This window comes from Fusarium oxysporum, chromosome II, assembly GCF_013085055.1.
Source record: "Fusarium oxysporum Fo47 chromosome II, complete sequence".
Classification (NCBI taxonomy): Eukaryota; Fungi; Ascomycota; class Sordariomycetes; order Hypocreales; family Nectriaceae; genus Fusarium; species Fusarium oxysporum.
Window position 1 is genome coordinate 1,313,703 of NC_072841.1, and position 26,499 is coordinate 1,340,201.

Below are 26,499 nucleotides of genomic sequence, written 5' to 3' on the forward strand. Positions count from 1 at the left end.
TGAGTGAGCTGGTCTGTGCCAACATTGACCTCCCTTTGATTCCATATTCTCAGCCATGGCAGCATCTTCAGGGATAGGTTCCCTTTCACCGACAAAACCTGATATCACGTTGTTCTAAAAACTTGTTCGATCAGGGGATGGAAATGAAATTGCTTTTCTTGAATTTTGTTGGCGTTGGGACTTGTCCCACTGTGGAAAATAAGACGCCATCTTCAGCCCTGACCCAGCTCGATGGGTCAGAGTCGGACGGCAAGCCACGATCTGATAAGATGGAAAAGAATTGGAATTTTACCTCGCGTGGGGAGACTACCAAGTACCGTCCCCGTCACTAGACAGGGGTTTCTCTTGTCACATTCGATCGCTTCAGTGGTCTCCGCTGTCTTCCTCACTCCCTTTTGAATGTACTCAGCACGAGTAATATACTTACCTGCAGGATGAGTGCCATGCCATGCTTGCTATGATCCTCGTCAAAAGTTTACCGGATTCAAACAAACCGACCCGACTCGCCGTTCCCTGACTTCTCCTGATACCGAGGCCAATGCTCCTTTACCAAACCTGGAAGTCCATCTGGTGAACCCGAGCTTGCCCGTCATCACTCTGTTGTCGCTCCAACTTCTGCCGCTGTTGTTGCCGTTTCGCTGCCGAAACCTTGGTTGCCGCGGTTTGTTGTTCCTCGTAGTCGTTGGCATCCATGCATGCCAGCTTAATTCGAATTCTCCCGACCACCGCGCCATTGCAACTCAGGCTTTGCCATGTTCTAAGCTCTGGTAGCTGTCCCCTTAATACAAGCTCACAGAGATCAACATGCAGCTCGCCAATAAGCTCAAGCATCTGCGCTCCCCACACAGAAACCCTCAAATGGTAGTACATCGGCGAATCATGTACTTCAAACCGAAAGTCCTCGTTCCTAGACCAATCTCAGCGACAATTACACACTCAAACCTCAGTGAAAGTATGGGTCGTAGTATAGATTTCAACTTGCGCCAGCAGAAATGACAACACATAGATGGAGAGCCACATCCACCGAACCTGGTCGACATGACATCTTACTTACCATATTGGTTTTGGTGTTGTTCTCTTGGTTGGTTGGCTTTGCTGAACATCATATCCATACCAGAGAACACAAGTGTGGCCGATTTTGTCGTTGTTCAGCTCCGCTTCGCCAACTGACACGACCAGACGTTTTGATCTGCGGTTCTTCAAACTCGACCCCTGTTTGGGATTGAAACGCGTGTTGACTGGCGTAGAAGTTGGCCGGTCTGGACCCAGAAGCTCTGCTGATGACAACTTGTTTCTTCTCTTGCTCGCTAGTGCCTGGCTAGCCACGGAGCCCATTGTCCCATCCATGGGTAGTCGATTATGCCTCAATGCCACACCTAAGCTCGCAGGTCGTGAGAGACAGGAATCGTATCCAGAATCTAAGCTACTGAGGCCTGATACTGATCTTAGCGGAGAAGCGCAATCAAAGGAATCGCCAGGCTTGTCATCCGTCACTTGTCTGGCAATGGGAATTGGCGTAGCCGCTCCATCCTTTGCCATATCTACCGACAAGAGGTTACGGGACTTGACGTAGCCCACAAACTGAGTCGCCGGATGTTCTGGTAGTAAGTCCCAAAGAACGACCGGCACAGAAAGTAGGAGCAGGGTTGAATAACTGTGGTAGACAGACTCCACACTTACATGAGTTGCTAAGAGTGGAAACTGCTTTAGCCATCGAGCGCAACTCGCTGCATCGAAGACTTGTTCTTCTTCCAGTGCAATTGTGAGAAGAACATGCGGGGCCGCTCGTTGTCCTTTTGCACCTACAGCAAACAAGGCCTGGATACGGTCTTCAGCCGAGATATAACTATCTGACTGCACTCTCTCCGAGAGACTCCCGAGATCTGACTCAGGTATTGCCCGAGATGACGACACCGAGCTAGACTCTTCTTCAAACATTCTGCCCAAGGTGATGGAAGCAACATGTGGATCAGATGTTGAGAGAATGTAAGCAGGCGTCTTCCTTGACTCGATCAACCTTCCTTGTGAAGACCGATCAGGCTGAGCGTGTTTGAGTCGAGTCAATATCTCGCTATGTAGCATCGCGGCCGAGAAAGGGAGCTGTGAGGCCCACTCCTTCAAGACCTCGATCAGTGTATGGGTGAATGATTGTGCGCCCGGACGAGATGTCCATGTCTCAAACCCACAGGCCGCGATGGTCTCTTTGATGTTTGTCGGCCTTTCAGTCAGAGGAGCGGCACTTGCACCAGCACAGCAGTCGAGGAGAAGAAGAACATCGCATTTGACCATTTCAAAAAGAGTCTGGATAGCAGACCATTCCACTGTCGCGTAGCTTTTGTCACCCTTACTATCGAGACGCCGAGTCAGCTTGAGTTAGATGGGGAGAACACTGCTCATACCAAGACCAAGTTGATTGTCTAGCTTTGTTGATGACCCCATGTCCGCCGTAGTAGACGATAAGAAGGGTATCTTCATTCTCATGTTCCTCCACAAAGCTCAATACTTTGTGATTGAGCTTGCGATGAGAGTTTTGGGTTGGAATGAGGAACTTGTCTGTTGTGAAGCCGTATAAACGGTGGAAGACCCTTTGTAGCTCGCTGAGCTCCCATTCAACTTCGAGCTCGTCTTCTTCCCATCTTATCAGGAGTACTTGAACTTCGCTGTATCGAGAGTACGCAGAGTTAGGGAACGCTCGCTTGGCAGCCTAAAGACCATTAGCATCCATATAAGCACGTAATGCAGATGGAAGCACCGATTGAAGATCGTCGACAAATTGCTGGAAGTTGTTCATGTGATGCTGCGACTTTGTTGTATCATGAGTAGAAAGAGGTGGCAAGCAGCCATTGGAAGCGAGAGATATGGACGTATGTGAAGATGTATCAGAAGCCTGCTTCTCGAAGTCAGAGATAGCCTTGAGTATATCATAGGAGTAACACTCACTACAAATGGACTTGATGAGCTACCACTTGTCGAGCTCTGGAAGCCGTCAAACTTGGCCCCGAGTCCTTGAAAGTCTGCCATTTTGAAGTGCACGGAATGGGGGCATGCCAGGAACCATTGAGTTTGAGAGATGTTGATGTATTATAATGTCGGCTGAGGGCACGCGGAAACGATGTCTGATATATAAATCAAGAGAGCTGGGCAAGTACACGAACAACAACCACCCCCATATCTCACAACCCCCTCAATGACAGTGAAAAAATTTCCCATTCTGCAGTTGGCTCCCTCGTTCTGACGTCGATCATGTTCGCATATGAGCTGAATACCGCCCGGTTGGCTTTACTATCATCAATGTGGCTGCGGGTGCCTCGTTCGAAATGAGTTGATTGCTGGCAAGGCAGACGCATACGATAGATAAACCCGGATCAGCCAAAGAGAAGACGGAAAATATCCCCAGGGCCAGGGTCCCCGAAGAATGATGTGAAAACCTTTCAACAACGGGCGTCTGGGGTAAGCATTGCTTGTCATGATTGGTTATCGAGCACTGCCTGCTTCTGAAGTGCATAAAGAAACAGGAACAGTGTGGGGGGACGGCACGGAAGAGGAGGAGCGGAGCGGATCGCAGAGACATCTATAGTGGACGGGCGAACTATTCATTATCAAATAAATACGGCTTGTGTAACCATGTATCCCGCTCGATATGGTAAAGGGACCTTGCGTAGCAGGAATCGAGGTGCAAGCCGTGCAAGCCGTGCAACTGGATCTGATCTATCGCTTGAAAGATGCTGACATGGACTCGACGAGGCTGACTCTGACTGACGACATGAGTGAAAATTTTTCATTTGCGAAATACTCGAAAACGCAGATCTGAGCCCGCGGGCTGATAAGCTGAGTGAGCAAAGGAAAACCAGGAAAGGTTGTTCCATAGGAGTATGAAATCGTGCTCCATAGTCCATATTGAAGCTCCCATGCGTTTCCATTGTAAAGGATAAACCTGAGCGGCAATGGTCGGCAATTGAGACAAACTTTTGCCCGTCACATCGACATTGCGAAAAAGGCCTGGGCTAAGACTTTATAAATATTCGAGGTTTCATGAGCCGGTAAGGTTTTGTTGGCCAAGTTGAGTGCCCAAGGTCTTGAGACCTGAGGGTGGGCATGAATTGAGTTAACATAAATCAAGGAAAAATACAAATAATTAGTTGATGATACCGTACCCTCAGACATGTTTGAGAAATATTCTTCAGATTTGAATGAGACATTGAAAGGAACAGCATCTGATGCGTGGAGTTGATAACTGGATAGTGCTTATTGCCCTATCAAACAAGTCGGTAACAGATATGTAACATCTGTTACCCCAAAGCTGCCTCGTCTGCGTGTCGAGCTGAAGCGAAGCGAATTTGAAGGGCATCTCATCTGAGACTTGGGTTTGCGCTGAAGCCAGATCCAGATCCGAAATCTCAGTCCGTTATTTTTATCAGGGATATTGTGATACAGAGAAAAATAAAATTGCGACCGAGTGTCAGATGCAGATGGTCTCAGATGGAAATCGACAACTGCCGTTGGCTGTAGGGCAGATCGAAATATCCCAGAAGCGCAAGGACCCGACGGAACTTGGAGTTTCCGCTGCTGGTCAGCGACGCTAGCGAGTGGAAGTCCCGACATCCGAGAAACTAGGGCCATTCCTAGTCACGGGCTCACTAAACTATCACACGCAGCACGGCCATGTAATGACCATCACCAAAGCTGTGCGATGAGCTGTACTGTACTGCAAGTAAACCACCTCATCTAAGATGGTAACCTCATCAATGAGAATAAATGAGAGACTCATAGACAAGAGACTGGCCATTTTCCATACATGGTAAACATGGTAACAAACCCACCATTCGGACTGAGTGAAGATCTTCAACTCACTCGCCCATCTCATTCCATTCATCAACAACGATGATCGGAAAAGACGGACGGTCAAATTCCATCCACATGAGCGAAGTCTCCAATTTATTAAAGACAATCTTGTATTCAAGGGCCATAGACTAGATAGAAACATCTCACGCTACTGATAGTCTGATACCCAACGTCAGACTAACACTCGGAAATGCCACATCCCGAGAGCGGCTCTTTGAACAAGTCTGTCTCAGAACAACACAGACCAACGATGTTCAGACCTTCTCTCAAAGACGGAACAGAAATGTCATCGTCCACTCAAAGATCAACAACATTGAGCCAGTTGTCAAAAGGAATGTTGTCCCGTACGGCTTTCGTCTTGGCTCTGCCTCTGTAACACCACTACCACCCTCTTTTCTCTCTATATCTCACATATTATCTGCATAAGAAACGGCTACGGTAAAGACTGCAAGAAACCCCGTCTCTGATTCGCTTCGGGTATTTTATGTCTCGCGTGTTTAGCACGAGTCTCGCCGAATCTGTCCATCACCGATCAAGTTTCCTTTCATGGAGGGGACACTCTTCTGATACACTACTGATACCACTCACTTATAACTCAACACACCCTCGGTATAGACTAGCCTTCCATCTTGAAACCGTACTCAGGGAGGCATCCATTTTGATATCTATCTATCTACCAAAGAGTCTCTTTTATTCTTATCTTTATTTCCCTTCTTGAACCCTCTTACACCCACCCTCACACTCAGCATGGAGAACGTATCAAGTCTTGCTGCCTCACCTATTGGTGTCGATTATCAGCTCCCCCAGTTCGTTAGTGAGGGTCATTGCACTGGATACTACATCACCATCACTATCTTCCTTATTGCAATCTGGTTCTTTCTTCCCAAGAAGCAGACATCTCATCTTGAGATACCCTTCTATAAGGCCTCAAAGACCAAATGGATATTCGACGCCGAAACATTAATCAAAGACAGCTACACAAAGGTTGGTCGATTCAGTGTCACCCACACCACATATACTCATGCTGTACCAGTTTCGAGATCGAGTTTACCAGATCAAGGCTACTGAGGGAGTACAAGTCATAGTACCCGCCCGTCTCGTTGGTGAACTCAAGGGACTGCCAGAAGATATCCTCAGTGCAACAGAAGCCGTGTCAGATGTAAGACCACTTCTTCAAGTTCGCCTCTAACATAAAATATTAACAATCATTAGGCACTTCAAAGCAAGTACACAAAATTCTCTCCAGGCCACAACGGTGAACTACTGGCGCTATTGGTCAGAACAAAACTCACACAGAACCTTACCCGAGTGGTACCTCTTCTCAAAAAGGAACTGGAGCATCTATTAGCCACTGAGTTCCCAGTCTGCGAAGACTGGACACCGGTGAAATGGCAACCCTTCAGTCTTCGTGCCGTGGCCCGTCTGAGTGGCAGAGCCTTCGTTGGACCATCCATCAACCGAGATGAGAAGTGGATGGACACTTCGATCAACTTTGCCGTTCATGTCTTTACAGCATGCGTCAAGCTCCAGTTCATCCCTGAGTGGGCTCGACCTGTGGGCCAGCATCTTGTCTCAGAGCTTCGCCAGATCCGCAAGGATATCAAGACTGCCAAGGAAATGCTGAAACCAATCCTTGAAGAGCGACTCCGAGATATGGAGTTTTCCAACGGAGGAAATGCACCAGACGACATGATCCAATGGCTTATTGAAGCACTTCCAGAGGAGGAAAAGGCCGATCTCACAACCCAGGCAGAACTGCAGTTGATTATTGCAGCGGCTTCAATCCACACAACCAATAACCTGCTCTGCGAATGCCTTTGCGACCTAGCCGCATACCCCGAAGTACAGGAAGAACTTCGAGAAGAGGCGTATCGCGTTCTGGAAGTGGACAATGGATGGGAGAACAAGGAGAGCATGGCCAAGCTGAAGAAGCTGGACAGTTTCATGAGGGAGGTCCAGCGTCTCAGTGGAAACATTAGTGAGTACCAATAACACTCGTCGATATCTCGAAGACAGCTAACCATTACATAGCATCATTCATTCGCAAGGTCATGAAGCCCATCTCCCTTTCCGATGGCACCGAACTGCCAGTAGGCACCAAAGTCCTCGCTCCTCAAGCTGGCATCGCTCTCGACGAGCGCTATTTCCCCGACCCCGAACGCTTCGATGCCTTCCGCTTCTACAAGCTTCGACAAGAATCAGCAGAAGCCAGTAATCGATGGCAATTCACATCCCTCAACGACACATATATCAATTTCGGCGCAGGCAAGCATGCGTGCCCGGGCCGTTTCTTTGCCAGTAATGAGATCAAGCTTGTGCTGGCACATCTACTCATCAACTATGATATCCGCTTGAAAGAGGGCGAAGATAGACCAAAGGCCATGTCGGTGGTCATGGCTAAGGCTCCTTCTCCAGATACCGAACTGGAGTTTCGACGAAGATCGTGGGCAGCTTGAAGGAAGGGAGTATGATCATGAACTATTTGATACCCAGTACATTTAAATTAGCTTGTACATAGAACATAGACGTGGCATTGTAGATGCGTAGTAGGAAAGACACGCACAAGATTGACTAGCCTCGAGAACAAAATTTCAGTTTAAAGAGTCTCGAGACTTACGTGTAAAGCCAAGCGTGAGCGATGATCGGGGCATAAACAACTAGAGGTAACGAATTGCATTGCTCGAACTGTTCTAATCTAACAAAGACACAACACTGGGACTCCGGGCGTGGCTATCGTATGGGGGTATCATCAAGTCGTAGGTCAGGCAGACGAGAGCCACTGGCCTGGCCTTATAGCATCGTACAATCCTCTCTGATCCCGTGCCATCTCGCTCCCAACGGCCTAACCAACGGCGCGTCCCAGGGCAAAGGTGCAGTTGTAACTGAAAAGTAGATCCGTAGTCGTTTGAAGAAGAAAACAAAATAAGTAATTGATATCCTTGTTCCTTTTCAGATTCTTTTTTGGGATGCGCAACACCAAAAAAGCTCTAAGATTCGGATAAACATTGATATTTACAGATCCAACCCACCCGGAACGCCCCTCGCCGTTGTTGAAGAAAATGCCGTCAACCATTTTTTCCCTGATGCAACAAGCTGAAGACAAAAAGTCTACCGGGAACCGTGAGATACCTGGGAAACCGCATGACACAAAGCAGACCATCTCTTCTCAACCTTCATTTGAAGCGAATTACACAGCAGCTCGACCTAGATCGTCTAGGACTTGTAGCGCTGGTACTCACCGGCAACCAAACAATGGTCACGCTCGAAGGGTTCTGTAATATGTTAGTCAGGTGGACCAAAAGTTATTGGTTGTTGGATGTAAAACATACCCAGGGTAAGCTGGAACTTGGGCTTGATGGACTCAGCTCGCATCTTCTGGACCTCGTTGGCGAAGACCTCAGCAGCGGGAGCAGTGCTGTCGATACAGTTGGCCTTGATGGAGATGAGAACACCACCGCCGACCTTGAGGAACCAGTTGGCGTTCATGGCGACAATACGGGCCTGATCGGGCTGAGCAACATCGGCAAAGATGACATCGACCATGGGGACGATCATGCGGTAACGGGCAGGCTGACGGGCGTCCTCAACAATGGGAACAACGTTGGGTCGCTTGGAGGCCATGGTGATGAGATCACGGCCGGATCGGGAAGAGAACTCGACGGCGTAGACGTAGCCAGTAGGACCGACAATGTCAGCAACGTGAGAGACGGAGGTACCGGAGGCACCACCAAGGTAGAGGACACGAGAGCCGGGCTTGATGTAGATCTCATCAGCACCACCGGCGATGGCAGCGCAAAGCTTGCTTCGGAAAGGGTTCCACATGCGGTACTCGATCTTGGTGGTGGTAGTGGTGCCATCGTCGTTCTGGACAGACTCGTCGACAGAGATGCGCTTCTCGCCGTAGACAGACTCGCCAGGTGTTGTGTTGCGGGTAGCAAGACCATCTTCCTTACCACCACGGACGACGAAGACGCCGGGGTGACGGTGAGGCTCCTGTGAAGAAAAAAGTTAGATCGCAAAACTTGGCGAAAAAGTTAGACTTAGAGGATCAACATACAACAATGACCTTGGCACCGCCTCGCTGGCCAGCACCAGCACCGCCGCGACCGCCGCGAGGACCACCTTTTCATTCTGTTAGTATCGCATTCATCATGCTGTTGAGGAGGACTAATGCTTACCTCGGCCACCACCGCGAGGACCGCCACGGGGAGCACCACGGCCACCACCTTTGCGAAACAGTCAGTCTTCAAGTTCAACAACACCGCGACAGGAACGCCGCGAGAGCGCTATTCATACCTCGTCCACCGCGCGCACCACCACGGCCACCGAAGCCGCCGCGATCACCACCGAAACCACCGCGGCCTCCACGAGCGCCGCCACGACCACCACGGCCGCCTCCTCGAGGAGTGAAAGGAGCCATCTTAATGGGATGAAGAGGAATTGAATAAGTTTGGAAGAATTACAGACGACTATATGTCGCTATCGAGAAGGATTCCAAGCAAAGGGATATCGTCGAGAGAAGGCGGACGTGGATCAAAGTCCAAACTTGTCTTTTGTATAGCCTTGTCTGGGGACGCTGGGCGTTTTGAGAGACACTTGAGAAAGAATTTTTTGAAGCTCTATGAAGCTCAGGCCCACTTTGTCTGTCCAAGTTTCTCCGTCTCCGAGACGGGTCCGGGGATAGAACGGCAACGGAAGGTGCATTGCATGGCGCAGTCACGTGGCGATAGTCGATAAGAATCAGGTGACATGGCTCACATCTAAGTGTGCAAATGATATACAAAATCACCGCGCAGCAAGTCATAAAATATTTCAATATTACTCAATTACTATTTGAATTCCATCGCAGTATTCCTCTCGCTGCTCTCCATTTTGTCGCATTTCTTTTGGCCGTTTGAGGCTGCTTTTCGCAAAACGCACTAACAGGGCAGGCAACCCTAAGGCTCTTTCCCAAAGGAGTGGGGAAAGCGAGTTTGTGGTCCCTCCCGATCTGTTAGGGCAAGAGCTCAGAATTTCTCAATTTCACGCCCGCCAACCCACGTTCGTCGTCGAAACCGTCACTCACCACCCAAGTCGCCGAGATGGTGAGTAGCTGCGAGCCCCCGTCGATCGCCATCATGAGAAAGAGGAGGATATTCATGTTGTACGAATTGTCACGAACTTGCTGGTGCAATTTTTGACGAAACGTCCGCATTGAACCGAAACCGCTGTGTTTATGATGGCTCTGATGGCATGGATTTTGAAGATGTGCCATGGCTGACTCTGGCTTTTTCTTCTCATACAGGTTCGATACGCTGCCACCGAGATCCAGTCCTCGAAGTCGGCCCGCGCCCGCGGTGCCTACCTCCGAGTGTCTTTCAAGAACACTCGCGAGACCGCCCAGGCCATCAACGGCTGGAAGCTTCAGCGCGCTGTTACCTTCCTCGAGAACGTCAAGGAGCACAAGGAGGCCGTCCCCATGCGACGATATGCTGGCAGCACTGGCCGCACCGCCCAAGGTACGACTCGACAAATTCTTCCCCAGTTAGCGATGGACTTGGAGAAATTGGGAGATCTCAAATGGTCGGGATATATACGCCAGAGGAACAATAATGCTGATGGACTTAATCAATAGGCAAGCAGTTCGGTGTCTCCAAGGCTCGATGGCCCGTCAAGTCCGCCGAGTTCCTCCTCGGTCTCCTCAAGAACGCTGAGGCCAACGCTGATGCCAAGGGTCTCGACACCGGTGCCCTGATTGTCAAGCACATCCAGGTCAACCAAGCCCCCAAGCAGCGACGAAGGACATACCGTGCCCACGGTCGTGTATGTTTTCCAACCCTTCCGACTTAAGACTCATCTAACGTCATGCTCAGATCAACCCCTACATGTCCAACCCCTGCCACATCGAGCTCATCCTGACCGAGGGTGAGGAGGTTGTCCAGAAGTCCGATGCTGTTGTCGAGCGCGAGCACCTCAACTCGCGCCAGCGCGGTGCCCGTCTCCGCAAGGCTATCGCCGCCGCTTAAACAATCACCAACCTCTATCAAATAGACAAAATTTAAGCGCTGGTTGAAAACTGGGTTTACGTCGGGCATCTTCTGTGCTGTAACTGTGTGACTTTTGACAAGACTCTTGAACAAAGGGACACTACACCAAGATTACATTACAAAACTCGATCAATTGTTCTAGGGTTTTTGCGAGGGTGGTTCGTGGCTTTTCATCAACTGGTGTATGGCAGGCTACGGTGAGCATGGCATTAACGGGAAATTCATGCAAAATTCGCAAGGTTTTCTTGACGAAATAAAATCATTCAAGTCCTCCTATGTCCGGTCCTTCATTCGAAGAACAATGTGACGTGATTAGTTAGTAAAGGTCAACATGCACCCCGTAGACTCGCGATAGTTGTCACGAGTGAGGCATTGCATCAGGTTGACTCTGGATTCAGCGACAGTGAACAGATATCACACTGCCCTTCATAATCCTCGATATCATTACATATACAATGCTTGCTAGCAGCTATTGATTGAGCAAACCTAACTGATTCCAACTGGCAACATAGCGAATGCGATAGGGAGCAAAGTCCCCTGGCTCGATTTTCATTCAGCGATCATTACGACATTAGCCATCCCGTCCAATTCTGTGAGGCCCAATTGCCTTTTTCCATACCAATTTTCGAAAGCAATTACCAAACGCCTATGCCATCCTTTTCTATTACATCCATGCTAAGCCCAACCGTTTAGTTCTCACCATCTGTCCATGGTGAGTCGTCATCTATTAGCAACAGTGGGTACTGTACGTCGTCCTGATCATCCAGCCCTTACGGAGGGGCCTGACCATCGTCTTGGTTACCAAGCGGTAAGCCAAATAGTTGTTGATTGAGAAGATTACCCACAACTGGGGAAGGGACAGCGATCCGTACGGGAACGGGGAATTGAGCATGGTCACCGTAGAGCCTGATCTAGAAGTCTAGGCTCACCATGGCCTCGCTATCTCGTGCCCCTGGAATACTGGCAGCATCAACTGTACCCGAGAATCGACCTTTTCCGGGTTGCTCAACACCATCAGCTCTAGCGTCGTAAATTGTACGCTCATCATATATATTGGCCCATCCCATGTCCATCCCGAAAGCAGTTGTAAGTTGCAGTAGCTCCTGGTTCCTTAAGCAAGGAACGATTCGGCAGAGAAGCTTGTCACGGCACTTCTGCATCAGAGGCGATAGATCTTGACTGTGCGGATTGCCGTTGGCCCCAAGGCCTTGAGCGCCATGCGGCAAGATACTCCGAGTATTTAAAGCCGGTGAGTCGACTGTAACATACCCACAGGACTTGAAGGAGAGGCACTTCAGAGTATACTTCTTCTCATCTGAGCGTAGGCGCTGCGGCGCAGGTATGTGCTGCGCTAGGGGATCTGGCTGGTCCAAGGCTGGTTGGCTCGGGATACTCAAACTCAGCTCGTCTCTGGCACTTAAAATATCTCTGATCTTGATGCTTGGGGAGAAATGCTCTATGATGCCTGCCCAAGATAATACCTCTGGTTGCTGTAATATATCCATAGGTGCAGGCGGAGGAGGCGGCGGAGGAGCCTGATTATTGGGTGGTGGCGGTGGCATGAATGCCGCTCCAAATACTCCTGCAAGCTGCTGAGCCGTCGCGTTGAATGGGAATGGTGCAACAACCCCATTCGCTATATTGGTCGGCGGAGGTACCAGCACACCAGGAGGTGCAGGGTGTATCCCGATCATGTTTAGCAGATGAGCATTGTTTGCTGCGCCAGCTTGCTGGAGCGGAGCTTGGGGAGTGAGAGTCGGTGGACCGGAAAGTGATATAGATTCCAGATCGAGCTTCTCGAGTGTGGACAAAGCCATATTGCGTATTGTTTGCAAAAGGACATGCGGTGAGGCCCAGCAGTTCTTGAGTGACAAATGTTTAATAAAGGGTAACGCCAAGAGATCGTCCGTATTAGTTTTGGGGCTATCAATGCGAGTCATGAGTTGAGGCTGTTCAAAGAACGGTGCTGGGAGGATGTGGTGGTTCCGCTGATATGTCCCAGGAGCAAACTCTCCACCACAGATCCATTCAAAGTGAAGGCTTTCGATGTGGCGCTGAGCGCCAATGTAATTGTTAAGCAGCTGATAAACCTTACCAACAGCCTCGACAGGAGAAACTGTGTCATCTTCTACACAACCCGGGGCAGACTTGGAAACGCGTCGCCAGTCGGCAATAACACCTAGCGAAACATTGCTGAGAGACGATAGGTTCTGCCATAGCTCATGCCGACACAGGATATACACATGGCTACTGGGGATCTTGGCAATCGTGATGGTAGTAAGATTGTTGAAGCAGTTGTCTCGGGCATTGTCGATAAGGCCAATGACGTAGGACTGGATCATGGCGCGATGCGCCCACTCGAGCTCGAGGAGCATTTCTTTTTGTGCTCTTGTGAGACTGGCGGGAATCAGCGGATGATTGGCCACCTCTGCGGTGGCGGGCTCGAAGTCAGCACGATGTGTGTTTTGTGCCATTACTCGTCTAGCTTCCATCTCATTGATAATGGTTGCTCTCTCATCAAAGTCAATTGTGTTGATGTTGGTGCCCTCAGTCTCCAACAGCATTAGCACAGCTTCGTTGATCTGGGCACCTGAATACCCAGCATCTGACGCCATCTTCTGCAGTACTGTTCGCTTGAAGCTAATGGGGTTCTCGAACACAGGCTTTCTAAAATCCTTGACCATCTCATTCAGGTCGGACATGGTGACGATTGGTTGCTTCCGAGCTTGTGACTCAGAACCTGTGTGACGCCAATTCTGCGTTGCAAACACGGGATGGAGAGTGGTTGCACCTCGTGCGATGTGATCAGGCCCCGACAGAAATCCAAGACCAGCATCACAACAGAGTCCAAGATTTGTGACTTTGACCAAGCACTTAAGCGCCTCCTTCATGGCCTCAGTTTCGTCAGCCGTTTGTTCGAGACCCTCAAGATCAGTATATCGGTGGTAGGTGCCATGTGGCCAGCGGTATATACCCCAAAAAGAGGGAACAGCTTCTTGCGAAGGCTTCACTGGGGGGTATGAGAGCGTGTCCTCGTCAAGCTCCAAAGACAGCGCAAAGCGCCGGATGTGTGGACCAAAAGACTGGAAGATGCGCATCCCATTTGAGAGAAGAGCAGAGGATGTGCGCTTAAATGCTCCGTTTTCATCACGATCCAACTTGCTGTAAAGCTCCGACTTGAAGGGCACGACAACATTTCGAAAGTACTGCGCAGAAACCTTGGCCTCGAATTCTTTACAGACAAGTCGCAAACATCTGACCTCGAGGCGGGTGAGGTACGAAATAATGATCTCGAAAATCTCAACCGGAAGTTCGTTCGTGGGCCATGTAACGGCGGACATCGCCTGGGTTCGATCATGGGAATCTGACAGTTCAAGGAGAACGGGCATTTCTTCGTCACACGACGGAGGAGCAGTGCTTGGTCTTCTCTGACTCAACGCCGGGTCGATGGCGTCAATCCAGTTGGAATCCATTATCATGATGGATCGACGGATTGCAAGTCTCGGTTTCGTAGACAGCGCTGTCAGAATATAATGACTGCGAGAATTAATGGTTGAGGCGATTTACTTTCGGTCGGGCGGAGGGTGAGTATGTCGTCAAGGTACTCTGATGGCGGGGCGTTGGAGCAGCGGGGACTGAATGGTGGTGATGATATGTAGAGAGAAAAGAGGACGAAGGCGTTTAATATGATGATGAAGAAGAAGAAGAATAATTCGATGACAGGCAACAAGGACGAATGTTGAAGGCAAATAGCCGCCGGGGGTGTCTCTCTTTTGTCGTAACTAAGGTGAATAAATGAATGAATAAGTCCGTGATGTAGTACTCGGTCGGCTGCAGTCAAGACTGCAGGTGAACGAGCGGGTTGGATCGGATCGATGCGGCCAATGCCTGGTGGCAAACATATGTAGGTCTGGGGGAAAGTGAAATCGAGGGGACAGGGCCCTCGTCTCCCGGTAGTTGGTAGAACAGCTGTCGATCTATGCCGGGGTTAATTGTGCGATTGCGGCTCCGAGGGGAGAAAATTAATGAGTTGAAGATGGGGATGGCATGTTTATGTTTAGACGTTAACTAACCTAACCTTAGGATGTGGGGAGAGACATGGGCAGTCCAGGATAGCGAAGTATCCACTTTTGGAGAGTGCCTGAGTGCCCCATCGGCTATGTTCCGTGCCACAAATGTACCTTCACGACAGGTGCAAAGCGAAACCGCCTACAAATCTTTGTACGGATACTGTATAGCATTGGGTTATAGTGGACGTCTGTGTTAAACTCTATTAGGTTGCAGCCGTTAATATGGATGTATATTGCCTCTAGGAATTAGTTTTCATCGTACCTAGAGTTTACAAGATTTCGTGCCCGTTTTTAGTCGATATGTGAACAGCGTAAAGCCTATTCTTTTGTATTGCAGCTAACCGTTCCTCGCTTAGAACGCAGACGTGTATTTTTTACTCTCCTAAGAAACTGTTGGATGATGGAAATCATACTATAAAAGAAAGCTACACTGATGGTCGTCTTTCTTGCAGCTTCAATCCAACTTGAGTTCAGGGATCAGCCCTGTGGGCATCCCCATGGGGAGATCCATCGGAATACGATAGCCTGGAGCCCGGAGAATGCCGGAGATCATTAAGCTGTGTTGCAACATTAGAGGGATCAAATGCTTATGAAGTGCATCGCATGGTTAATTAAAGTTTTCCGCTCCGGTCAAACCCCCGACATACGGATTCACTCAAAAGAATCGAAGCTCAAGTCACAAGTTGAATTATTGACCTCCACATCGCTAACATCCGGGATATTACATGTCCAAAACAATACTATCTACGTGTATAAGAGAAGAATACCATCATAGGCAAAATAATACCAATCCATGAAAATCCATTTGCTTCCTTTCTTTCACTTTACGCATCGTCTTCTTCAATATCGCCAGCCCAGAACCAATATCTGGTACAATGTTAGTCATCGTGCTCCGTACTCAATCTCGTAAAGAAGCACTTACAATGTGGCATATTGAACCTCGAATTCAGCATCCATACCCTGGCAAGTTGCAGGGGCGCTGCCACCAGCTGTTGTAGTTCGGTAGACTTCCTTCATCTTGTGGGTAGCACCCTCAATGGTGGTGAGTCTGAGCCATGGCACAGCATTCTCACCAAGCTGTCCCTTGGCAGAGAGAGATGGAGCAGGAGCGCTGCTGTTCTTTGCACATGGAGCCTCACCAATGTCTTGGTTGGGTGTGCGGAGGTCGAAGAAGGGCACACCGTCGGCGGTGAAATAATGGTGACCAGACTCAGCGAGAGATGCAGGGCCAAGCTTGTTGGCATCTGACAGAGGGAAGTGAACGGCCATTCCAGGGATGCGTTCGATCAGATCTGGGTACATAGCGGCGACGCAACTGCCGTTGAAGAGAGTGGCTACAGCACCAGTAGCAACGGGGGCTGATGAAGGCTTGCTGGTATCGCATGTATAGTTTTGCGTACCACGGCCGATAGCGACATGAGCCAGCTTCAGGCCCTTGGCTGGCGGAGGTAGTTGGCCATCTGAAATCACTGGTTAGCCAAAAGAGAACAAGCACTGAATAGTGGTGGCATACCAAGAGGCATCTTAGCTTGTGAGAGATCACAGACAGGAGCCATTCCATATGACTTGACTGCCTTGACCTTATCCGCAACCAAATTGAAGTAACCAGACAATGACCCTAATGCGTCAATGGCGGATCCAGCATCGGTGACAGTAACAGTAGGATAGGTTGGTGCTGCAGAGGCAGTCACCGCGAGGACGGAAGTGACAAATGTTGATAATTGCATCTTGAACTTGTGTGTAGAGGTGTATGTGTGATGTGTACGATGTCGAGGGTATAAGCGTGTCGGTATCGTTTCGAGTCGTCAAGACGTATGCCGTTAAGAGAAACAGAACCCAAGAAACAACAAAAATGTTTATAGATAATCGACCGTAACGAGACTTGAGATAGAAAACTTGTTGACCCTAGGAAATAAGGAAATAACAGATAAAGGAAATAAGAGACAAAAAGGAAAAAAGAACGCTCAGCGTCTTTGAGTGTATACAGACAGACAAATGCAGAGAGATCTTTTCCTGCCTCTTTCTTTCTCAACACCGTCAGGCGACGAACCCATCTCTTAATATACCAGCCTTCCCCTCCAGCCAAGACCCTGTTACACGCGCTTAAGCGTACGGGCGGTAGGTCTGAGCAAATGGCCATGATTGGATTATCTGCCAAGATCTGGATACAAAAATAAACACCAGCCTTTTCCAATGTCTGAGATGGACATGCACGTCTGGCTCATATGTGATCCGGGAACAAGATTGAGTAACGAGAGCCAATCATTTGATTGTTGAAGAGAGTTGCCGGGGTTGTGATTGGTCAGAGGGATTAGTTTAAGCGCCTGGCTCGGGCGTCGGCATATGGACGCATGGGCGTTTAGAAATGGAGATGAGCACGAGGAAATGCCACGACAATGACAATTCCGCTTTCTTATGCACTTTGCCATGTGCGATCTGGGTTCGTGCAGTCGATTTCTGTCATTGAAGAACGTTTACGATATAATACACAGACATATATCTGACCCTGCTCTCTAGACATAGACCGCCAGTTTACATGTATGGTGGTCTGTAGAGGTTATACATTCCCAGTCAGCAATGATGAGAGCCATTGCGCTGCATTCTCTTTTCCGTATGACCACGTTGCTACGAAAACTCTCGAGTTCAAGTCACACTCCAGCCTCTCAATGTTACCCTCTCCATCTCCAAGCCAACCCAAGATCCCTTTAATAGATCCAAAGATCTCTCGGCGTCACTGACGAACCAACCTCGTCCCAGCATCAAAACATCCAAGACCTCCCAAGAAACGAGAAACAAAGTCCCTTGGCCAGAGTAAATTACATACAGGGCTTTGTGTAGCTTGCCGCCAGCCTGCAAGTCTCTGATTGGACCGCTGATCATGCATGTCTACGGGCCGCGATAAGCGGCCAGCGGCTGCAGAAAATAGCAACTGGCCCCGCGACCCCTCTTATTGGGACGGGCTATTTTCGCACATCAAGACGAATATAGCCAAGCTTCTATCGACATCATGACTTGCATGTTTTAGCGGACCTCAGAGACTGTCTAGAACAAGTCTGTCACATGTTTACTTGATTTTCTCTTGAGGAGGTTGCTTAGGTGGATCATGTTATGGTCTAATTCAAGGTTCTCACCACCCAACACAATAATACCATCCATCTTGGCATGGCATGGATCTCGCTTTCAACGCACGAGATATCGCTTGCTTCCCTAATATGTACAGTACATAGCACGAGATCTCAGATATCCAATGACTCCACTGCCGACCCGGTCTTAACGCAGGTCTATCCTGATATTGATACAGTTCCATCTCCCGCGGAGATTCGTTGACACATTCCCTTTCCGGCTTTTGAGCAAAACACTTACAAAACAAGACGGCGCATCGCTCTCTACTTGGCAGGATCTTTAGGCGCTCCGTCCATTGGACTGCCAAGTGAGCCCCCAGCAACTCCAGCTGCCGCTGCCGCGGCGGACTCAAGATGAGTTACCCGCTGGACATCTGACGAACCGAGCCAATACAAAGTTACAAACACCAGCAAATGGAGCGCTACGCAGTATGCAGCAAACAAGTTTCGGCTGGTTCGCGAAGCAAGCACTGTGCGTGTCAATGAGTAGACTGCGCGTTCTGGTAGACTCATCCGTTTGTAGGCTCGAGCAGACTCTCGCCCACGGAAAGCTGCAAACGGAGAAATATTGGACTCGTATGCCTGGCGGTATCGGTCCATGGCGATGCCAGGATTGCCCGTTTCGCCAATTGACACTGTCGATGGGTTTGGATTCGCCCCGTACGCCGACGATGTCGCTGCGCCGCCTCCTCGGTTGTATGTTGAAACATATCTTGTCTTCTCGTAGAGATTCAGGTTGTCTTTCTGAAGCGCTGCGACTTCCTGGCGCAGCTGCGAGACTGTTCGGTGCGTATCTGACAGTTCTTCCTCAAGTTCTGCATTCTTCTTCTTATAACGGTCTCGCTGGGCCGTGACCATGGGCAACATGCCCGAGCCTCCTCCATAGACTCGTTCGCCGGGCTCGCCTCCTCCCATGCGGGGATCCATACCACTAATGATTGACGACGTTGGCGAGATTCTGCCACTCTTGCGGCCCATTGCCCGGGTGACATATGTTCCAGCTACAGATGCACCAGATGGGAATGCGTTGGCACCCTCCTCCTGGATTGTCTCCAAATCACTCTCCAGTTTCTGGTTGAGCTTCTGGGCTCGCTCCAATTCGGCGTTAGTTTTTGAGAGCTCCTCTTGAAGATCCTCCAGTCGACTTTGTAAATCGTTATGCGAAACACGTAGCACCGTCAACTCATCGCCCAACTTCTTGTTTCGCGCCAAGAGAAGCTTCTCGAGAGAATTGCCCTCCGCATCCTTTGCCTCAAGGTGCTCTCTTACTTCGTCATCGTCACCTGTGGAGAACTCAATACTCTTGAGAACCTCAAGCTCCTGCTTGATATCTTCGTAGTCGCTCCATTTTTGAACCTTGCTCTTCAATGTGTCCCTCTCCTCCTTGAGGGTGTTCACTTCTCTTTCGATAGATCGCAACTTGCCATCCAATTCTCGTTTGAGACCCTCCTTCTCCACACGGGCGGCATCCAGCTTGCGGATCATAGACTGGTTCTCTGACCTCACACGCATATATCCCGGATCGTCCTCAAGACTTGTCTCAGGTTGTTGTTGGGCTGATGACTTGGCTTGTGCCAGCTCCAGCCGCATTTGTTCGTTTCGTGCCTCAACCTCAGCCAGGCGAGAGCTTGTGCGATCCAAATCTGCGTGGAGCATCTCAAGCTCAGCGCTCGAGACATGGTTGCGATGAGCCTCCTGGTCGTCGCCATTCTTGCCCAGGCGCTGGTTGACCTCGTAACTTGCGCGCATCTCGGTCAGAAGGCGCTCTTGCTTCTCCAGTTTATCTTCCAATGCCTTCTCTTTGGCCTCCCAGTTATCCGTCTTCTCCTCTAGCACAGCGTTCCACGACGTCTCAACTTCCTTAACACGGCTCTCTAGGTTCTCCTCTAACTCTCTTCGAACCTTTCGTTCATTCTGAAGCTTTGATTCGGTCTCTTCCAGTTGACTCGAAAGATTTGAAACATTTTCTTGGAGGTGCTGGTTTTCTTCGGTAATCTTTGGTAAGGTGTCTTCGGACAAGAGCATAGAATCGACTGAGGCCTCAAGAAGTGGGTACGGGTCTGGAGCATCAGAGAAAGATGCATATGTTTGAAGAAATGCCGAGTTGACAGACTTGGAGTGGTTCGTAAGGAGGTCGATAAAGGTCTGATAGGCTGTAATGATGTTAGTCTGTATCGGTATAGGATAGTATCTTGTTGGTACATTTCAATAGTCCCTTGATTTCTGTAAGCTTGGCCGCATCGTCGAGCTTGCGGAATTCTTTAGTTTTTTGTGCGAGTTCTTTACGTTGGACAGTTGAGTCCCGCTGGTATGCGACAATGTCTGAAGCCGTATTGTCTAGATTCGACACAAGGGTTGTGAGATCGATGGCTACCCAGGGAATCTGTTAGTAACTGCTACCACTAGTGTTCGCTGGAAACCATACTTCTCCATGCTGATATCGCATGCTGAAATTTGTTCTCTCCTTCAAAGGTGGGCGCAGGCGTAGGGGCTTCAGTTGTGCTCGCCAGAGCGGCTTCGACGGCTGCGTCAGTCATGGCGTTGTATTGGGTTGATGATCAGGGGCGGCGCAAAGGAGTGGATATGGCAGCCTTGAACGCCGCGGACGTGTTAAAGCGAGTGTTTTGCAGTTGATACTATCGTTCAATGGTCGTAGGAGCTCGTTGCTGTCGTGATTAAATGGAAGCCATGAGGTTGTGCTGATAAATAGGAAGGAATGTGTTTCGTCTGCCTCCTTGATAACTTGGGGCCAGGTTGCGCGTGTCATACAAGCTCATTGGCCACGAGAGCTGTCAGGCTGATAACGCCAAGGTTACAGGGGCAGTTCCATGGACTGATCCCCCGCAGCCTTGCAGCTCAGTGAACACAGCCACTAATTATAAGCCCGGTGCCTATCCACTCGACATCCCGTCAGCTTCTAGAGCTTCAGGTACGTTGATCCACTTGACTGATGTCAACATACGCCAGCCAGCCTCGGGTGCCTGGATACAACGTTTTCGAACTCGAGGAGGCACAACACGACATGCGCTGTTCGCTCAAATGATGCTGTTGATAACAACGTCGCTATGACATCAGATGGCTCAGGCGATGGGCCTTCAATTACAAGCCCAGGGCTAACCAGTCGCGAGGTTGGCCCTTATGTTCTCAGGACTTTATTGGACGAGGTACCACTTTCTGCAGACGGCTCCAAAGATGATATCAAGATCAACTGCGTAGACTATCTAGGTAAGTAGTTTCGGCATGGATACTGAGCGTTTGCGCTCATAGTTGACCTTTGCGCATGTAGATGCGAATCTGTACGTTGGCACATCTGCCTCAGAGCTGCTTCACTTCGTACAAATTCCACCAGACCCAAACGATCGATCTGGGCAACCCGTTTATATCCTCGCATCTCGACTATGTCCTCAATATGTCGAAACTCCAGGCACTCCGAACTCGCGACCCGGCGTTCAGCAAATCCTCCTACTACCTCGTGTCGGCAAAGCATGTATTCTATGCAATTGGACCGTCACTTTCTATTCCCTTCCCGAACTTAGCCCTGTTTTTGGAACAACTCTAGTCAAGAACTGTAGTTGGATAGGTGGCATTGATCTGAATGAGCCCTTGTTCGACGATGGAAGTGCAGAGAGAGGCGGAGGTGTCACTATCCTCCTCTCTCTTATGCGAAAGATCCAAGTCGTGCGTGTGGGCGAGGACGCGCGCGCTTTTAAGGTACGTATCAGCGCATAGAATGACTGCCCACCGCTTACGCAATAAAGAAAATCGACTTCTCTGGAAGCACCCTGTCAGTCCGTAGGGACTCAATCGCTTGTGTGGCAGACTCTAAGTCGTATGCGCTTATCGATGTGGAACAACAACTCAAGATCCCCTTGATGAGCATTTCATCCTTGGAAGAAACAACTTCGCCCAGTGAAATTGGACATGCTCAAAGCATTGGAGCGGATACAACAAGTGGGCTACTCCGAAGCTCCTCTTCGACCGGAAACCGCACATCTAGCGAAGCCCCAAGCCATAGTCGGAGCACAAGCTTGGGAGGTTCAATATTGGACAGTATCCGTCGACAAGATCATCGTGGCAACGAAGGTGAAGATTTCCTTGGTCGCAATACCTCGCCGCAGCCATCAATAAGCCCCAGGCCATCAATGGAGAGAGCTTCAACACCAAATCCTCCTTCGCTCGATAAACCTCTCCCAGCTGCACCTTCGCCATCAAGCACTCCTTCTCAGTCGACTGACCCTCGGCCAAGACCTGGCTCCGTTTTTCTCAAGCCTCACATCACTTCTCCGACCCCTGACGAATTCCTGATTGTCACTGGAACTGACCCTTTGGAGCCGGGGATCGGCATGTTTGTAAATCTGGATGGCGATCCTACGAGGCCTACTCTCGAGTTTACCAGATACCCCAAAGAAGTCGTCGTAGATAGCCCGCCTTTAGATGCCAACTCATCACAACCATCGTCGATGCAGGAAGAAGATGGTTATGTTCTAGCCTCGATGACGAGAGAAAAGGATGGCTTGGAATATGGGCTAGAGATCCAAAGATTTGACGCGGGCTCAGACCCAAACCCACAGAAGTTCTGGTTGACAGCTAGAGAAGCTGATGGGGTCTATGGCATTCGTTCCCTTGCTGGCAGCGAAGAAACGCGATTTGATGAAATTGTTCAGAAATTGTCGCAAAGGCGATACACACCTTTCTCTGTTTCAATATCGCCTGGTACCCCTGATCCTTCATCTTCAGCCAAGACACCAGACTCGAGGACAGCGTTGTCAATAGAACACCTCTCGAAAGAGAAAGAGCTCTTTGACAGAAACATTGACTCACAGGACGAGGAATCATTGCCAGAAGAATGGGAGGCAAATCGTAATGCAGAAGGCGAGGAATTTGCTCGACAACTTGCCAAGGCTCAGGCAAGACTGGCAGTCTGGAGTGGAAGCCGCATCTGGTGGGCTATTCGCAATCCTTTACTTATACAACTTGACGCCGCCTTGGAAGCAGCTTGTGTCGGAGATATTTTTAACCCTGCCGAGCTGGACAGACAGGCGATATTCACCACTATTAACTCTATCAGGGGCCGGGAACCGCAAAGCGAGTTGGAATTTATGACTTATGGATATATACGGCAGAAAGCTGGCATCTTGCTTTTGACGAACTTATTAAAGTCTCCTGAAGACAAGCAGTTCACGGAAAAAGACATGAAAGCTCTTGAAGAAGTGCTGATCGAGAGTGGTCTTGACCCCAGAGTGGTTCTTTCGCTGATTCCTAGCGTTCGAAACGAGATAATAGAAGGCTCACGCGGGATCTGGATATATGGCGGCGTGAGGAGAACCGCCGATGCTTACCTCAGAAGCAGGGAGTTCCAGATGACATCAAAGGACAGTATTGGAACACTGGAGCCGAGGACGATGCACTTTCTTCGAAGATTTCTTGGAACATGGCGCAAGAAGAAAGGATTCGGCAGTGTGGCCGACGAGAGAGAAGTGTTTCATACAGTTGATGCCGCGCTGCTGCTCGTGCTTCTCGAGATTGATCAACACTCACCCAAGGGGTTGGGCAAGGGAGGCGTTGTGAGATCTGAGCTATACGAGATTGTGGATAAGGGCGTCGACTGCTTTGACCGCGCAGTCGATTTACTCGAAACATACCATCGACTCTTCGTGCTAAGTCGCCTGTACCAGAGCCGGAAACTGTCAGGAGATGTTCTGGCCACTTGGAGGCGGATTATCGAAGGCGAGCAGGACGTAGGGCAGGAACTCCGTGAAGGAGAGCAGCGAGTTCGCGAGTATCTGACCAAGATCAGCAGCCAGGCTCTTGTCCAAGAATATGGTGTGTGGCTTGCAAATCGCAACCCAAAGCTTGGTGTTCAAGTTTTTACTGAAGACAAGGGACGAGCACCCAAATTTGAGCCCGCGCAAGCCGTTGCAATCTTGCGAGAGGAAGCACCTGATGCAGTAAAGTACTACCTCGAGCACTTGGTCTTTGGTAAAGGCCATACCACCTATATCAACGATCTGATGGCGTACTACCTTGACGTGGTCGTTTACGATTTAGAGTCATCTGATGAGAGCCAAACTTTGGTCAGAGCGACATATGAGGCATACCGCGCTTTGCAGCCTCCTAAGCCTGCATACAGCCACTTCCTTCGGGACAACGCCCCAGACGACAACGAGGTCTGGCACAGCCGTTTGAGGCTACTTCAACTCTTGGGCGAAGCCAATGATTATGACGCAGCAGCAATAAGAGATCGAATCTCTAAACTGCCTGATGATCTTTTGGTGCCCGAGACCATCATACTTGCTGGCCGAGAATGCAAACACGACGATGCCCTACGCCTTCTGGTCCACAACTTGGGCGACTATGATACCGCAGTTTCATATTGTCTACGAGGTGGCGCAAGCACAACTGGCGCAGCTCCATCTCAACGACCATCTTTTGAGGAACAACGCCGCCTTTTTAACGTTGTTCTCCATGAGTTGCTCACTCTTGAAAACATCAGCGATCGTGTCGAGCAGACTGGAGCGCTCCTGGAGCGGTTTGGCGGCTGGTTCGAGATTGACGACGTACTCAGTCTTATCCCTGATGACTGGTCTGTCGACATTATCGCAGGCTTCTTAGTTGGAGCACTTAAGCGTCTTGTGGGAGAGCGGCACGAAGCGATGCTGACCCGCGCCCTGAGCGGAGCGCAAAACTTGCGCGTAAGCTACGATCGTGTTGCCAAGATTGATGAGAAGGGGCCGAGCATTGAAGCTTCGAATTAATATGTCCCAGCCAAGTAAGCTGGGCTGTTTCATTTTATAAAGAGGGGGATCCATAGCAAGCGTATGTACAGAGAATATATACATCATAATTCAGGGGCATTGCCTATCTATCCTTGATATCGTGATCATATGCATCTAACACATTTGTATCTTCGTACAGTTTAAGCTTTTCCTCACTTCGCATGATTTGTCTACCACTCTAACCAGTCACCCTCCAACTGTTGTTTTTACAACCGGAGAGCGTCCATCTTACTCCGTATCCGCCCCTCACGAAGTCGTCGCTCCGCCTCATTCTGCGGGCGGTAGTCGAGTCGTCTCAGGGAGGAGAGCCAATCAATGAAGTAGAGAAGACGCAACTAGAAGAATTGTCTTACTCCGCCATGATGAGCTCAAGTGGTTCCCGGAGCCCGAGCGTAAGGTAGTCATGGTATTTAAAGCCTCTTCTTTTCCTTCTTACTCAATGAATTTGCCGGGCTTCTCGACGTCTCATATAAGCCTCATGATATCGAAATCCACTTCAGCGAAGCGACAACGAGCCATCTCTTGCGCACCGTAATGTCGTCCTCACGCTCAATATCCCATACTCTCTCTTCGCCGTTACAATCTCTCTCCCAGATCCTTTCAACCTCGAGTCCGACCTTCTGAAGCGCCGCTGCATCATAAAATCCGCTCATCTTTGTTCGGCCAGTATGGAAACCAGCGACAACCCAACACCGGGCCTCGGGGGTTTGCTTAAGGAAGTGGGCGATGGAGCGGTGCAGGTTTTCGTGCTGCCAGGGCATCCAGAGACAATCGGCGGCGATGACACGGTCGAATGAGTGAGCAGCTGATGCGCTGAAAGGATCTTCGAGCTCACCCCAGGAATGGCCTTGGACGGAGACTGCGGAAAAGGGGGTTGTCTCGGCACCGGCGGGTGATAGAGAGGGCTGGATGTTGCGAGCGACGTTCGTGCTAAGGGTTTTGAGGACGGGCTCAGCTGGATAGTCTGTGACAACGACACGCTTTGCGCCTAGCAGGCCACCCATGATACTCGGCAACGCGGTTCCGGCTCCGAGCTCAAGAGTCTCAAGTCCCTTCACGTTGAATGAAATGATGTCCTGTGCCTCACGAGGCTTCTCAAGAGGAATGCTGAGAGAGTCGGCCTCGATGAACTCGGCGAGCAGAAGTGAAGCGTTCCAGAGGTAATGTGAGAATAGCTTGCGGTCATCCTCCTTCACAGGGTCGGCGAGGTCGATAACAAGAGGCTTGGGGAGATGAGGTGAGGCATATGAGAGGTTGTGTTCCGCATCGCCGTGTTGATTTGTGATATCGTCGGGGAAGATGACGCCCAAGGAAGTTGAAAGATAGTCTTCTGGACTATCGGCCTCCCCGTTAACGGAGATACGCCAGGTGAGAGACATGACCTTATTAAAATAGATCCCCTCGAATGTAATATCAATGTGAAGATTTTTGTACTTGGTGTAGATGCCCAACCAGCTCCGATGATCTGACTCGATCTCACTCAGACAGTTCTCCGATATGGCGTATTATATGACAGATATCGAATAGCTCAGACAGATGCAAATAATAATATGGCTATGGGAATGTATAGATGAAGATCTGTCGGAATAAGGATGATGAGAGTAAACTTAGGTAGGCGTGAATGATAGTGGGAGGGGCATTAAGAAAATTTGCCTAACTCCGA

The 26,499-nt window shown here is 49.7% G+C and overlaps 9 protein-coding genes across 9 annotated transcripts; 3 read left to right on the top strand and 6 right to left on the bottom strand.

Annotated features, from left to right (window-relative positions):
* Window positions 1-546: 546 nt before the first annotated feature.
* On the bottom strand, window positions 547-3,021 carry FOBCDRAFT_287859 (uncharacterized protein; the record flags this gene model as incomplete). Its single annotated transcript, XM_059611711.1, has 5 exons — window positions 547-907; window positions 1,055-2,347; window positions 2,400-2,704; window positions 2,753-2,887; window positions 2,941-3,021. The coding sequence occupies 5 exons, from the start codon at window positions 3,019-3,021 to the stop codon at window positions 547-549; spliced, it is 2,175 nt and encodes a 724-aa protein (XP_059464082.1).
* A 2,431-nt stretch (window positions 3,022-5,452) lies between these two features.
* On the top strand, window positions 5,453-7,414 carry FOBCDRAFT_256745 (cytochrome P450). Its single transcript, XM_059611191.1, has 4 exons — window positions 5,453-5,826; window positions 5,876-6,001; window positions 6,055-6,820; window positions 6,874-7,414. The coding sequence occupies exons 1-4, from the start codon at window positions 5,590-5,592 to the stop codon at window positions 7,296-7,298; spliced, it is 1,554 nt and encodes a 517-aa protein (XP_059464083.1). The 5' UTR covers window positions 5,453-5,589; the 3' UTR covers window positions 7,299-7,414.
* A 445-nt stretch (window positions 7,415-7,859) lies between these two features.
* On the bottom strand, window positions 7,860-9,298 carry FOBCDRAFT_13939 (rRNA methyltransferase NOP1). The gene is made up of 5 exons (XM_031172870.3): window positions 9,139-9,298; window positions 9,021-9,068; window positions 8,900-8,964; window positions 8,172-8,835; window positions 7,860-8,114 (listed from the first exon to the last, which is right to left on the bottom strand). Exons 1-5 carry the CDS (start codon window positions 9,260-9,262, stop codon window positions 8,056-8,058), a joined length of 960 nt encoding a protein of 319 aa, XP_031049655.1. The 5' UTR covers window positions 9,263-9,298; the 3' UTR covers window positions 7,860-8,055.
* A 510-nt stretch (window positions 9,299-9,808) lies between these two features.
* Window positions 9,809-11,144, top strand: FOBCDRAFT_214235 (ribosomal protein L22/L17). Its single transcript, XM_031172871.3, has 4 exons — window positions 9,809-9,926; window positions 10,127-10,340; window positions 10,457-10,644; window positions 10,695-11,144. Exons 1-4 carry the CDS (start codon window positions 9,924-9,926, stop codon window positions 10,845-10,847), a joined length of 558 nt encoding a protein of 185 aa, XP_031049656.1. The 5' UTR covers window positions 9,809-9,923; the 3' UTR covers window positions 10,848-11,144.
* A 526-nt stretch (window positions 11,145-11,670) lies between these two features.
* FOBCDRAFT_13955 (uncharacterized protein) lies at window positions 11,671-14,505 on the bottom strand. Its single transcript, XM_031172872.3, has one exon. The coding sequence runs from the start codon at window positions 14,345-14,347 to the stop codon at window positions 11,780-11,782; it is 2,568 nt and encodes an 855-aa protein (XP_031049657.3). The 5' UTR covers window positions 14,348-14,505; the 3' UTR covers window positions 11,671-11,779.
* A 1,257-nt stretch (window positions 14,506-15,762) lies between these two features.
* FOBCDRAFT_196471 (uncharacterized protein) lies at window positions 15,763-16,665 on the bottom strand (the record flags this gene model as incomplete). The annotated part of the gene is made up of 3 exons (XM_031172873.2): window positions 15,763-15,805; window positions 15,861-16,398; window positions 16,452-16,665. 3 exons carry the CDS (start codon window positions 16,663-16,665, stop codon window positions 15,763-15,765), a joined length of 795 nt encoding a protein of 264 aa, XP_031049658.1.
* Window positions 16,666-17,873: 1,208 nt separating this feature from the next.
* On the bottom strand, window positions 17,874-20,852 carry FOBCDRAFT_214241 (CASP C terminal-domain-containing protein). Its single transcript, XM_031172875.3, has 3 exons — window positions 20,486-20,852; window positions 20,263-20,430; window positions 17,874-20,213 (listed from the first exon to the last, which is right to left on the bottom strand). The coding sequence occupies exons 1-3, from the start codon at window positions 20,595-20,597 to the stop codon at window positions 18,325-18,327; spliced, it is 2,169 nt and encodes a 722-aa protein (XP_031049660.2). The 5' UTR covers window positions 20,598-20,852; the 3' UTR covers window positions 17,874-18,324.
* Window positions 20,853-20,969: 117 nt separating this feature from the next.
* On the top strand, window positions 20,970-24,888 carry FOBCDRAFT_256750 (CORVET complex subunit VPS3). Its single transcript, XM_031172877.3, has 3 exons — window positions 20,970-21,285; window positions 21,347-21,771; window positions 21,819-24,888. The coding sequence occupies exons 1-3, from the start codon at window positions 21,126-21,128 to the stop codon at window positions 24,813-24,815; spliced, it is 3,582 nt and encodes a 1,193-aa protein (XP_031049662.2). The 5' UTR covers window positions 20,970-21,125; the 3' UTR covers window positions 24,816-24,888.
* FOBCDRAFT_214243 (uncharacterized protein) lies at window positions 24,889-26,464 on the bottom strand. Its single transcript, XM_031172879.3, has one exon. It carries the CDS (start codon window positions 26,213-26,215, stop codon window positions 25,313-25,315), a length of 903 nt encoding a protein of 300 aa, XP_031049664.2. The 5' UTR covers window positions 26,216-26,464; the 3' UTR covers window positions 24,889-25,312.
* Between the last annotated feature and the right edge of the window lie 35 nt (window positions 26,465-26,499).